The sequence below is a fragment of the Gobio gobio genome (assembly GCF_949357685.1).
Source record: "Gobio gobio genome assembly, chromosome: 11".
NCBI classification, from domain to species: Eukaryota; Metazoa; Chordata; class Actinopteri; order Cypriniformes; family Gobionidae; genus Gobio; species Gobio gobio.
In genome coordinates this window covers 14126598-14140684 of record NC_137104.1, presented here as the reverse complement: position 1 = coordinate 14140684, position 14087 = coordinate 14126598, and the positions used below count along the sequence as shown (strand labels likewise).

The following is a 14087-nucleotide window of genomic DNA, read 5'->3' as shown; positions in this document are numbered from 1 at the left end:
TGCTGCTAACATTTTTTGAGTCCTCTGTAGAAGATCAATAGCTTCTTCTTCTGTCGGAACCGACATCAATCCATCGTCCACGTAGAAGTTCCTCATGACGAACTCCTTGCTGTCTGTGCCGTACTCCTCCTGATGCTCTTGTGCAGCTCTCCTTAGACCATAAATGGCAACTGATGGTGAGGGGCTGTTGCCAAATATGTGCACCTTCATTCTGTATTCAGTGATGTTATTGTTCAAGTCGTTATCCTTGTACCAAAGGAACCGCAAATAATCACGATGATCCTCTCGAACAACAAACGCGTAGAACATCTGCTGAATATCAGCGGTGACTGCGATGTTCTCTTTCCTGAAGCGGATTAAGACACCCAGCAGGGCATTATTTAAGTCTGGCCCACTGAGCAGCACGTCATTCAGCGATACACTGTCATGTTTGGCACTTGAATCAAAAACAACTCTTATTTGATTTGGTTTTTGAGGATGATAGACCCCGAACAGAGGCAAGTACCACCTTTCTTGATGTTCCTCGATCTCGGGTGCTAGTTCTGCGTGGTCATTCTCAAATACCTTTTTCATGAACTCCAGGAAGTGTTCTTTCATGTCTGTGCGTCTGTCTAGAGTTCGACGGAGAGATACGAGTCGTCGCAGAGCCATCTCTCTGTTGTTTGGAAGACGACGACGGGATTTGCAGAACGGCAGCGGTGCTACCCAACTGTTCGCCTGATCCACATAAACCTCTTTGTCCATGATGTCCAGGAATGTTTGATCGTCTACTGACGGAGCTACTTTTTCATCGTCAGGGTGGCTGTCGAAGACTGTGGCTCCAAGTTTTTCTGTCTCCTCACCTTGGAATGCGCAGTCCAGACTTCTTGGTTGGTGAGTGTTTTTTCTGTTAAGTGTCTCTTTCACTTGAATTTTGTTAGGACAGGGACTTAACATGGATGTCCGTCCATTAGGCAGTGTGTGAGTCTTGTACACACTGACACTGGGTGGTTTGTGAGCCCGGTCCAGACAAACATCTCCTACGATAACCCACCCGAGATCAAGACGTTGAGCGTAGGGGTCTTCATGGTCTCCGTTATACTGCTGCCTCACTTTATGCACTCGCAAAATGTCTCTTCCTAGCAGGATAAGGATCTGAGCATTTTCATTGAGTGGTGGTATCTTATCTGCTACATGTCTCAGATGGGGGAAACAGCGAGCAATTTCGGGTGTGGGAATTTCGTTTCGATCGTCTGGCATCATTTCACACTCAATAAGAGTTGGAAGCTTGATTTGGATCTTTCCATCATATGATTCCACCACAAAGTTTGTTGCTCTCCTCCCTGAGGTTTCCATAACACCGGAGCAAGTTTTTAATGTATAGGGAGATGCATTTTCATAGAGGCCAAAGTGGTTGAAGAACTCAGGGCGAGCAAGTGAGCGATTGCTTTGATCATCTAACACTGCATAGGTCTGAATTACCTTTCCTGGATGATCTTCTGGGTAGACTTTAACCAAACATATTTTACAGCAGGATTTGGCGTTGGTGTTTCCCCCACAAACCTCTGTACATTTTGACGTTACTGCAGGGAGAGTTCCAGGAGGAGTCTCGTGAGTCTCTTCCTCCTCGCCTTGATCTGCTGAAACTTCTGAGAACCAGGGTGCTGGACCAGGATGTAAAGCTGATGTGTGAGTCTTGCTGCCACATTCTCTGCATACTATTTCTTTATCACAGTCTTTTGCTCTATGTTTGGTCGAACCACAGCACCTGAAGCAGATGTTCTTCTCCCTGAGGTAGGTTTTACGCTCCTCTATTGGCTTGCTGCGGAAGGTACGGCATTTTCTGAGTGCGTGAGGTTTGTTATGCAAGGGGCATATTCGATCTGGATCTGTAGCTCCTTTTTCAACAGAACCGGTAGGAGCTGCTTTGGCTTCAGGAAACACGCCAGTCTTTCTCACAGACACTGGTACTTTGTTGTTGTATTTTGTGGGTCTCTCTGACTTTGTTGGACCTGAGTAGAGTGCCTGAGGTATCATAAAGCTAGGGTCGTTTCTGGTTTTGGCTTCAGAACGAATGAATTGTGAAAAGAAGGCGAAAGGTGGATATGAAACATGATAGTTTTCTTTGTACTTTGACCCTTGGGAAATCCACTTTTCTTGGAGACTAAATGGGAGCTTTTCTAAAATGGGGTTCACTCCACGTGACGTATCAAGATAAGCTAGACCAGGGAGGTATCCTCCTTCTTTTGCATATTCGAGTTCAAGCAAAAGGTCACCAAGCTCTCTTAATCTCACATTGTCTCTGTTCGAGATTCTGGGAAATTCCTCTATCCTCTTCAGGAGTGAATGTTCAACTGCCTCTGGGGTTCCAAAGGTCTCCTCTAGTCTTTGCCAAACCATGTTTAGCCCTGCAGCTGAGTTGTGGCTGTGTATGGCTCGGATTCTTTTAGCTTGTTCCTTAGATGCTGGCCCGAGCCATTTAATCAGGAGGTCTAACTCTTCTCTTGGAGTTAAGGTGAGTTCCTCAATGACGCTTTGAAAGGAAGTTTTCCACGCCCAATAGCTTTCCGGGTGGTCATCGAACTCCATTAAACCAGATGTAACCACTTCTCTTCGCATTAGGTATTTTGCGACATCTGGTGTGGTTGCTGTATGCTTTACAGAGTTGTCGGAGTCCCTTCTCTGTTGTGCAGGATGTCTCAGGTAAGTTGCATCCACACATGAATCTAAATGTCTCTTTTTCTGTGTCTGCACAGAAGGAACATTTCCAGGAGTACGTTGTGTGGCGTTTGCTGATTGTTGAGATTTCACATTTTTAGGAGCTATTTGTAGGTGAGTATCTTCAATGTCAATTCTGAGACTACTCATTTCTTGTTTTACTGACTCTACTGCAGGTTGTGAAGATGTGTGCATAGGTATGGGTTCTGATGCACTACTGCTGTGTTGCAAAACGTACTCACTTGTCCGTTGTGCAGCGTTGGATGGCGAGAGTGGTAAGTCAATGTCATGACGAGAATCTATATCTGCATTTTCCACAGCAGCCACAAACACTGCTTCTTCGGCTGTGGCTGTAGCGGCCTCCTTTTCTAACTTTAGAATGTGCATTTTTGCTTTTAATGTTGCTTCTTCGACCATCATCTCTGCTTCTTTCTGAGCGAATGAAACCTGCATGCGGGCAGCTTCGGCCCTGGCTCGAGCTCTGAGTGCAGCAGAGCTTGTTGTTGATGATTTTCTACTTGATTGGGCGATGGATCTAGTCACCAAGGACTGATACATTTCTTTGTTGTTACTCCGTTCATCCATCCTGGTTGCTTGGATGACGATGGGTCAGCAATGCTGAATCAGTGTTGAACTGCTTCGTGATGAACTTGGCGCATTACTGTCTTCTTACTATTCTGCCCTCGCATGTACGACGTCTGATTTGTACTAGCTAGACAGATAGTTAACAGCAATGAAGAGAAACTCCAGAAGTCTTGTTGAGGATTGATGTTTTATCTTTTTGTCTCTTTTCTTCCTCAGTTTTATTTCTCAAGTTTTTTCCCCATTTAAGTCTGTAAGACTGAAATAATAAACAGAAAATAAACATTACAGAAGTGTAAAGTCTGTTGTTCTTACACAATCACAAATAAAGTTACCCAGTAACTCAATATGGATAAACAGTTGGCTATTATATGTCAACACTTTACCCAATACTACAGATGTAAATAAATCAACTAATAATTCTGAGGCGAAGCGCTGAGGCTCGTTGCTGAGCGGATAAATCAGTGAATCAAAAAACAAAGGCTTCAATCTAGAGCATATATGCGATCAAAATGATAAGAATCACGAACGTAATAACACACATTACTTAATGTAAACATATACATCATACAGAAACCACAATTCTGACGAAAAATTACTTACAGACAAAGATTTGACCAAACTCTGTAATGACGCAGACTCGTTGGTGATATCAGCGCTGTTGCTCGGCGAACACTAGGTCCGTCACTAAAACGGGTCCGACTAGGAAACAAACTAAACGCCAAAGGGCGGAACAGACGCGCTGGGTGCTCCAATCATTTCAGTTGTTTACCCAATGCGTCAGATCAAGACGCATGTTATTCTTTGCATTTTTTAAAGCAGATATGATTTTATTCATATTTTATTCATATTTAAAGGTACTTTTATATTTTGGAGCAGTTAACCCAACTCCTACCCTAAACCTACCCACTCCTAAACAATATAAAACACATAACAGGCAAAAACAAGTACAGTCACCTGTATTTATTGCAAAAACTGACCAAAAACAGTATAAAAGTATTAACTCATGTTGCATTCCAAGTCTTCTGAAGTCACACAATGTCTTTATGTAAAGAACAGAGTTGATCTTAATGTTTTAATCGCTGTGATGATGATCCCGCCGCTCCGTTAACGCACTCATTTATATCTCATCCAAATAATACACATGACTCTTTAGCATGACGCGATCGGTCACAAGACACACAAGAGCCAATGACACTTTACAATCAAAGGTGACGTAATGACGAAATTGGTCATGAGACATACGAGAGCCAATGCAATTTCACTATGAAAACTGACGTAACGGGCGGCAATATTTGAAATTTAATGTGTTCATGATTTTCTGCGGATGGAGACGCTGATCGCTTTTGGGGATTTCCTTCACACAAATCAATCGCTTGGCCTCGGAATATTTGTACTTTTTGAATAAATTGTGCATGAAGTCGTATCTGCCTGTTATATCTGTGTTTTATATACCACACAAATGGGTAGGTTAAGGGATGGAATGGGGCTGGGTTACATGTTAAAACGTGTCTAGATAGCGTAAATAAAATTATGCTGGCTGATTAAATTGAGAATCACAGTCCAACTTGTCATAATGGCAAAATCATAACCCAATATGATCATCATGACAATAACGTTCCCATGTCCAACGCGTCTGTGTATGACGCCAAAGGTTTCTCATTGAAATGAATGGAGCAGCGCGTCGATATAGTGACGCCTAGGGGTACCTTTAGCGTCTTTATTGTGACGCGGAAAGCACTTGATCATGCTTCGGACTTTGACGCCTTGGGAGTGAGAACGGGTTGTGTATTCATATCGATATTGTGTTTGCTGTTATTTGTGGTGAAAGCATTTTGTGAGAAAAATAGCGTTGCAATGACGAGATCACTGCATTCACGCGATAAACAGACTGTCTGTGTATTCAATGCTCATCACTGTAGCCTTTCCAAGGGGATAGCCCAGCCCCCGGAAAGCGTACCACCCATAGGTGCGGCCATTGCTAACCAAGCCATCACCTGTTGTTAGCATCCCATTGACTCGCATTCATTTCGGCCTCACTTTGACAGTGAATATCTTTACATCTGAGGCATTTAAAGACTCCATTTGTCCATTGTTTATTTCTAAACAAACACGACAATGTATAAAAGGCTCCATTACCTTGTATCTTACACTATCGCCCCGTTGAAGCTGTTTTTGTAAAATATAGGCTAACGATTGCGTCATTACCACGCGACTGTGTTGCGCTGTTGAGCAAATTACCGTATAGACCCGAGGAGATGCTCGTAGGCAATCTTTTACTGTCTATGAGACATGGAGGCATCAACGTAGATAGAGATGTTGCAGATCCTGCTTCATTCATCAAAAGTTGCTCCTGCTCACCCTCTCTGTCTCTGCAAGATTCGGTGATTCAGATTTTACGTTGCACAACTACTAGAAGACACTGTCGGACAGGCTGATCACGTCACATCTACGTCGTCAAGCTCAGTCTGAGGCTGCACAGTACGCTCAGCCATCAGGAAGTGAGTGCTTCTATCTGACTTCAGTTCTCCCTGTTGAAGTCTATGGAGTCGCTCTGTCCATTTCTTTTAATGTCTATGAGCCTTTCATGTGATGGGAAAAGATCTAAAAATAATGCTATAATCAAAACTTTCACAATTTGTTCTTCTCGACAGCTGTAATAGTAAAAAAAACGTAGTAAACGTATTCGAGAGGGGTTCCACTGGTAATACTTTATGTAATATTTTAAATGCAAAGATGTCAGCCAATCAAAACAGTGGGCATTTACACTGAAGTCGTACAGCAGACACGCCCCCTTCAAATTCAAGCCAAAGGGCTAAAATCAGGATAGAAAAATGCCTTTTATTTCTAAATTATGACATTGTATGATGTAAAAATCCCACTAACAATTTAAGTACACCTTGGGAAACATTATAAAACAATAAAAAAAAAATCCACATCATGCTTTTAAGACTAAAATTGTATTGATGTAAACTTCAGGCAAAATCCCCACAACTAATGCACAGACTGACAGTCTGGAACGCACAAAGTGGAGTGATAAAAACAGTAAAACAATCCCAGTGCAGTTGGACTGTTATATCAGCAACAATGTATCAATCGCTTTCTAAAAAGCTCATATTATGCAAATAGCAAGACCGTATATAAACCAGCAGTTTGTTTCTTCTCAGCTACATGGAAGATCGCTTTGCTGCCATGGAGGCCAAGCACAGCAGGGAGCTTCAGGACATCCAGCAGGAAAAACAGCAGCTGCTGGAGCTGCTGGACAGACAGAATCACCTGGTCAGTCTGCTGGAGGAAGAACTGGCCAGCTCTACTCGTAACAGCACACTGCTCCAACGGCAGCAGGCCACACTCACTGACACAGTGCAGCAGCTACTGGCTATGGTCACTCACTGTAACGGTTAGTGCCAACTTCACATTATCAGGCTAAGCTGCATATGACCAGCTAAGTGGGAACAAAAGGGTCTCTCTGAACAGAGCAATTGCTTTAATTCCCAGTGGTCCGTCAGCCAATTTTCCTGGAAGATTGAGATTTAAATCAATATTGCTCAAAACAGTCGACCTATACTTTTATTTCTTTTCACACTCGTAAAAATGTCCTATATTTCCAGATATTTCAACTCCAATTGAAAAGGAGATGTTGAAGTTCAGAGACTGTGCTGAGATATTGAAATCTGGAGTTCCAGAAAGTGGGATATACAGCATTCATCTTCCTAACTCCACCCAGAAAACTAAGGTTAGTAGATTTAAACAATTTTCAAGTCGACAAAAGAAAGAAAAAAGATTACATATTGCATGCAATACAAAATCATTTTGTAAAGCATGCATCTTGGCATGTATCTTGATTGCTGAAGAAACTGAGCTCTCCTGACATTTAGTTCTTTGTGTTGTTTTTGAGGTCTACATTATAATCTGGAAGGACAACATGTTTTAGTATAATGCAATTTCACTACGTCTTTGAAAAAAGATGAAAATGTCATGTTGATCAGAAAACCAAATCAAGAAGTCAGAGAAACATTTCCTTCAGGCCATTTCTCGGTGCGCCTAACTGTGAATATGCAACAGGATCTATTTCAAAATCTTGCCCTACTGAACCACAAGCAAACCACTCAAGGGTTGTGTTTTGCCTTTGACTTCCAGAGTCAAATCTAATTTCTGGCTGGCTCTTGGGGTGATGAACATTTAAAAAATGTGGCTAAAATTGTTTTTGTTATTCATTATTTTCCTGTGCACTCATTCATCTTCCCCTCCATTTCCTGTGGGCATAGGAGCCAGGTGTTTGGCAAAGATTCGGGAGCTTCCTGCCAACACAGGGTTTAATGCAGTGAGTGAGAGCGAGCTGGTATATGTAGTATCAACACCCTTTCATACCGTGCCACCCCTCAGAGCAGCACGCTGGGTGGCTCCTTTCATTTGGACAGTTTTAAATTGCTCTTTTTTTCTGCTTCACTTTGTTTCCTTAATGATACAGATTAAGATATTTTGACGGGATATTGATCAGTGCTGATAAAAGGTTATTGATAACACATGGTTCCTTTGGAAAATCTTGACCGTTGATGTCCCATATTGCAAAAATAAATATTTTCAAATATAAAGTATACTGCTAATATAGATTTAAAAAAAGGATGTTATCACTATATATTTTAGTCACATTTCCTCATATATTTTATGGCCATCTTTAAATATATTTTCAAATGAAATATATTTATTTAAGATGTGCTATTTATAATATATATGTACCAGATATTTTAAATATATTTTGGCCAAAAAAATATATTTTCAAGTATGGGAATGACCAGCCCTAAATGAGTTTGAAATGTCTCTTTAAATTCAGGCATCATGTTCATACAGTATGATACAAATGTGCAAATTATTTGGTATACATTACATTTGTATAAATGTGTCTGTGTAGCTTGACATCGTCATACTCAGATTTTAGTCAGAATATGAGTCTGATACTGCTCCATTGGGCTGGGATTATGGGGCGTGTTTCAACCAAACCAGGGGCACGTTCAAAGCTCAAACCGGTGCGCAACGTTTTGCTACGGTTTCCGGTTTCCGGTCATGTTTCCTGGAAACGGTGTGCAACGGTGTGCAACAGGTTTGAGGCATGTTTTATCTCGTTTGGTGGGTGTATCAAAAATGTCAGCCCAATCAGCAGCAACATGTATATAAAACAAGCGGAATTAAAGAGACAGCTCACACAATGGGTCCAAGTAAAGTTGTTTACAAATGTGTCCGCTGCAGCTCAGAATGTATATGCAACAATTGAAGCTATTAGAAGACATGATTGTCATAAAAAAAAATATTATACAGTATATATATCAACATGATGATGTATTGATTTATATTTTTAGCTTCATTGCAAGGAAAATTTCATATATGGTAATTAAGTGCTTTACATAAAAATGAGAAAGAAAATACAAGCTATTCAAAAAGTAAGAACTAGAAATAAAATAAAATAAAATAAGAATTGATTACCAGGAGATAAAAAAAAAATTAATTAAATGGGATTGGGATGTTTTCTTTTATTCTGGACGGCAAGGGCAGTGATTGCATGTTTTTTGCAGTATTAAACACGTATTTATATCAATTTCATCAGGCTCCGAAAATTCCTCAAAAAGAACACAAAGAATGGCCTTCTTAGCTGCCATAGTTGCAACTCTTGCGTCATCAGAACAGGGTGTTCAACGCAGCACCGTTTCCGTTTAAAAAACGTTTTGCAACGTTTTGTTGGGGCTGAATGCAGCCCAGGAAAGAAAATGCCTCTGCACTCAATTGGATAGACCTACAACCAATCAGAGCAACGGAGTAAGTGACGTGTTGAGCGACGCATAGTTGCATGAACGCTGGAAGAAGTAGAAGAAGAAGATAAGTGTAAACGATCTTTGCCTGTGTTGTAAAAGAGAATTTAAGGATACACTGAGTACTTACCAACCCGATCATCATTTTTGAGAGAAATAGTCAAGGTGAATGCATATATGAACAAGTTCTCCGTTTAGGATTTGAACTAATTCAACTCAAGCGGTCTTTGGGGACATAGATGATTACGTTACTGTTGATCATCTGTCCATCATCGTATAAAGCCCACCCTGACAATTTGATAGGTCCGAACAGCTCTGGTTCGAGCACAGTTTCTCCACAACGGATCAAGTCCAGACCGAACTTCCCGACCTCAAATGTTGTGGGCGGAGCTAAGTTCGTCTGGCATCCAGGCTAGTGTCTGTGATTATAAATACGCAGTCTCAAGAGATAAAGAAAACGTGGCTCAGGTTAAGGACTGTCATCTTGATGTGAATAGCTCAGAAGCAGAAAACAAAGAACATCTCACATCTGTTATGCAAGTAGAAAGATATGTTGGGCTGAATAAGAATGAAATCAATTCATACTCCCCAAAAGCAACCTCTCCACAGATGTCATTAATGGAAGTGCTTTGTCTTTAAACCTTGATTAGCCGTTTAATGTTTCATAATGGAAGGTTAAGACCAGCATCGTGTGTTGCTAAACGAGTTGGTCCTGCCAAGGGATGGAAATGTACGTTATCCCACTTTTTGTTTTTGCCAAGAAGAACTTATTGCTTTCCGCCTTCTCCTTAAGCCTACTTTTTCCTAGAAACAGCTGGGAAAATTGGAGAAAAATCATATAGAGGATATTTACTTGGAATGTTTTCACTTGACACCCACAGGCTGGAAATATTAAATTTTTGTGAAGAAAATCCTTTATGGGATTTGTTTTAATTAGTTTAATGGATTCAGATGATGGAATTCAACGAGCTGCTCTTTTATTATTTTATTTTGCTGCTCATAGCAACTAATTTGCTATTTTCCCCACACAACAGTAAATTGTTAAGTTGTATTGAGTTTAATGCTAAATCAATGGATAGTAAAAGTTTTAGTGGAAGAGCACTGAGTACAATCAAGCATATAAACTGCACTGAGACCAGTGTGCTCGTGTCCCAAAAATGTCTCCATGAGACTTAGTTTACTGTGGGGTTCAAATTGGGACAATTCATGATTAGTATGGCAAGTTTATTGCACAGTGGTTAACCAAATTAGCTAAATACAAACCCAACAGTGTACTCATAGATCTTGCTGTGGACAGGAATATAATGTCCTGCCTCAGAAGTCCAAATGTGGTGGTTTACGATCCAGTCTCGCTCCCGATGTGCATTTAAAAAGGATTGTGGGTCAAAGTTTCGGTTCTTTTTGTCAGTGCATATAACCTACAGAGGTAAGAAATGCCTCATGATTGACTCTGAGACATTCTTATTCAAAACATTATGAGTTGATATGTGCTTTGTGGCATATCCTGGGAAATTACAGTAGTATGACCATTCAAATCTCTAAACTGCTGAATTGTTTGCGAGTGTTCACCGAAGTCTGACTAAAATATTACTGAAATAAACGAAAATTACCATGGCTGTTCTTTGTTTTTTAATAAAACACAGCACCTGCAAAGGGTATCTCAGCATTTTTTTTTATCAAATAACCCATTAAAAACCATGTTTTTGTCACATATATTAGCTCAAAAGAAAAGGAATTTTGGTTACACTTTATTTTGAAAGTCCACTTTAAACATTCTACTAACTATAAGTAACTACATGCAACTACATGTAAACTAACTCTCAATATGCAACTATACTTGTCAAGTAGCTCTACAGTATCAGACTGTAATGTTGGGTTAGAGTTAGTAGAATAAGTTGACATGTACAGTACTCAAAAAGTTACTTATAGTCAGTAGAATGTCTGTTGGGGGACCATCAAATTAAATATATTAACCCCCTCGAGTCGGCAGTCGCGCTGGTGCGATCGACTTGCTTTTAATAAATCATAAATTGTTGTGGCAGATAATTTAGCTTGTTTTAAGCAAAAACTCACTTCATTTAGATTACAATCTAATGTTGTAATTTTTACAAAAAAAAAAAATGAATTACAAATTAATTAAAAAAAAAATTTCCCCAGAAAATTTGACTTATCTAGTAAATTAATCTTGATTGAAGAATTTGAAATATTTGGACTGTAAACAAGAAAGAATACTAAATAAGCAAGGGATTTTTTTGGCAGTGTAGTCAAATCTTTTGATCATTTTAAATATAATAGGCCTTTGTTGACTACATTCGAAATAAACTACAACAAAATAAATTTCCTTTGTCCTGTTGCTCCCTCTCAGTCATACCTGAAGCTTGTTCATTATGCAGCTCATTATGCAGGTCATTATACGTCCTTTGTCTCTCAGGTGTGATATTCAGCATTATTCATGATCTTTCACGCCTCCTCGCGTAATGGCTTTGTAAAGAAAAAGTGTCTTACACATTTTAAATCAGTGTATTGTTTTATGTGAATGAGTAGGCTCAATGATTCCCACATCAGTTTGAAGCAAAAACTCTAGACAAATACACCCATTAGTCAAAAGTCTTGTGGACACATATCTATTGTGTGTTTTGAGGCCTTCATTTTAAAACAAGTTTTTTAGTTTTTTTCACAAACCACGCATAAACATTATTCTCTCAGCATGTACCTACATGTTGCTTAGATATTATGGTAGCCCAGTTTGTGTTGAATACAGTGTAATTACACTTTTGCCATTAATATGTTTATAAGCAACTGAAAAAAAAAATACAAATGTCAGAGCAATGTCAAAACTTCTAAAGGGCCCCCAAAAGAGCTCAGACTCCTAGGGGTTAAGCAGTCAGTCTATTCATAATTTAATGACTGGTAGTTGTCATACATTTACTATTACATGTGCAAAGTAATATAGTTAGTAGAATGTCTAAAGTGGACTATTGAAATAAAGTGTTACTGTAACTTTTAATGTAGTTCCTTAAAGGCACAATGTGTAAGGTTTATAGATTAAAATACCCAAAAACCACTAGAACAGTGTTATATATTTTGTTGACTTGTGTACTTACATTATCCCAAATGTTTCCAAGAATTTTAACCAGGACACGGAACGTCTCCATGTGTCGCCTATCAATGACATCATACCCGGGTTACCCTCGATTAACGGTTTTATTTTGTAGAAACCATGGAAACACCAAAGACGCTTTATTATGTAGGTGAGCAACTGTTTGGATTAATTAATCGACAGAAAACTATTGATTGTTACATAGCTCAACACAGTTAGTCTTATTGTTTAAATCTTGTTTTCTTGATTTACCTTGAGTGTTATTGCAGTGTTTCAGCAAGTGTTTCACAGCAGCCGCCGAGCGAACACACAGAGTAGCGTTATAACATAACTTTCAACACACTGAAATGTATCTAACATGATAAACCAGCACTGCGTTATCCCACATACGCATGAACGGAAGAAGCAGCATAATAAAAGCTCCACTGCTCTTAAGCCGTGTTGTGCTTGTCTCTCATTAGCAATCGCTCCAGTGGCCTAATTTCAGCCTCACCCTGCTTCATACTACACAATAACGTTAAGAAATCTTTAATACATTAGCTCATCCATGAATGAGCCAGATGAGCTAATGTATTAAACTCCCATGATTCCGCGAAATGAAGGCGTCATTAAGCTACGCCTTTGTTTTGAATAAGATACACTGTTAAAAATTTGTTGTAATTTTACAGGAAATTCCTGGCAACTAGTTGCCGTAAATTTACAGCAAGTAAGATACAGTATTTTTCCTGTTTTTTTAATACAATAAAGTACTGTATTTATACAGCAATACTACTGTGATTATTACAGTAAAATGCTGTAATTTATTATAATTTCCTGTAAATTTACTGCAACTCAGTTGCCAGGAATTTCCTGTAATTTTACAGGACAGAATTACAATGAAATATTCCTGTTATTTGTAAATATTACAATAAAATACTGTAATTTTCTGTCTTCCGCAATTAACAACAATACAATGGCCTCTTTTCTTTGTTTTATTAACACACTATGCAACAACACATTACACACTTATAAAAGTATCCACTTTTTTTTTCATACAAAAATGACAGTCTCACGGGAGAATCCAGCTCATTTCCAGATGTCCAGAGAGCCCATCATCAGGGGGGAGGTGGGGGTTTACTATAAAGGCTCACACCACTACTAGCCCATCAACTCAAAAGTCCAGGAGTTCTTAAGAGGGTGCAGACAGTTGTGTTGAGCCTGTGTCTCTTCTCTGCTTTGCTGCCCGCCTGGGAGAGAGAGAGAGAAAAAAAAAAAAAGTTTCAAGTTTTCATATCTGTTGATGAATACAGTGTAAAAAAATAAAAAGTTACCTAATTCCTACTTGCTCATAGAAGAAAACTACCTTGATGTATTTAACATTAACAATTTATATATTACAACAACTTCACATTAGAATATTTTATGTGAATTTGAACAGTTTCCAGTCAGGATTTCTTTTTCAAATGGTTAAAATGTACATTAAAAAGTTGGATGGAGACCCAGCTATTGTCGTTAAGTTTCTGTTCTATCTAGAGTTGGTATTCATTCCCCTGCAGGACATTTATTTAAACAGAAGAGTCTGACAGACAGCAGTTTAACATCACAAAATTTGACATTAATTAATTAATGAAAGTCGTAAAGTATGGTTAAGGTATTTAGCAGATGCTTTTGTCCAAAGCGACACAATATACAGTAGATGCATACATACAATGACATATATTGAAGAAAAACATTGTAAAAGCCAATGTAATTCTAAATGTTAAGTTGTTAAAGGGTTAGTTCACCCAAAAATGTAAATCCTGTCATTAATTCCTCATGTCGTTCCAAACCCATAAGACCTTCGTTCATCTTCAGAACACAAATGAAGATATTTCTGATGAAAACCGAGAGCTCTCTCACCCCTGCATAGACAGCAATGTAACGAA

The 14087-nt window shown here is 39.1% G+C and overlaps 1 protein-coding gene across 1 annotated transcript in view; it reads left to right on the top strand.

Annotated features, from left to right (window-relative positions):
• Positions 1 to 14087, top strand: part of angpt2b (angiopoietin 2b) — a 52408-nt gene that overhangs the window by 25963 nt on the left and 12358 nt on the right. The window contains exons 4-5 of the mRNA XM_079830003.1: positions 6447 to 6679; positions 6891 to 7015. Of these exons, the coding sequence (XP_079686129.1) occupies positions 6447 to 6679; positions 6891 to 7015 (358 nt within the window). The remainder of the gene's footprint in view (positions 1 to 6446; positions 6680 to 6890; positions 7016 to 14087) is intronic.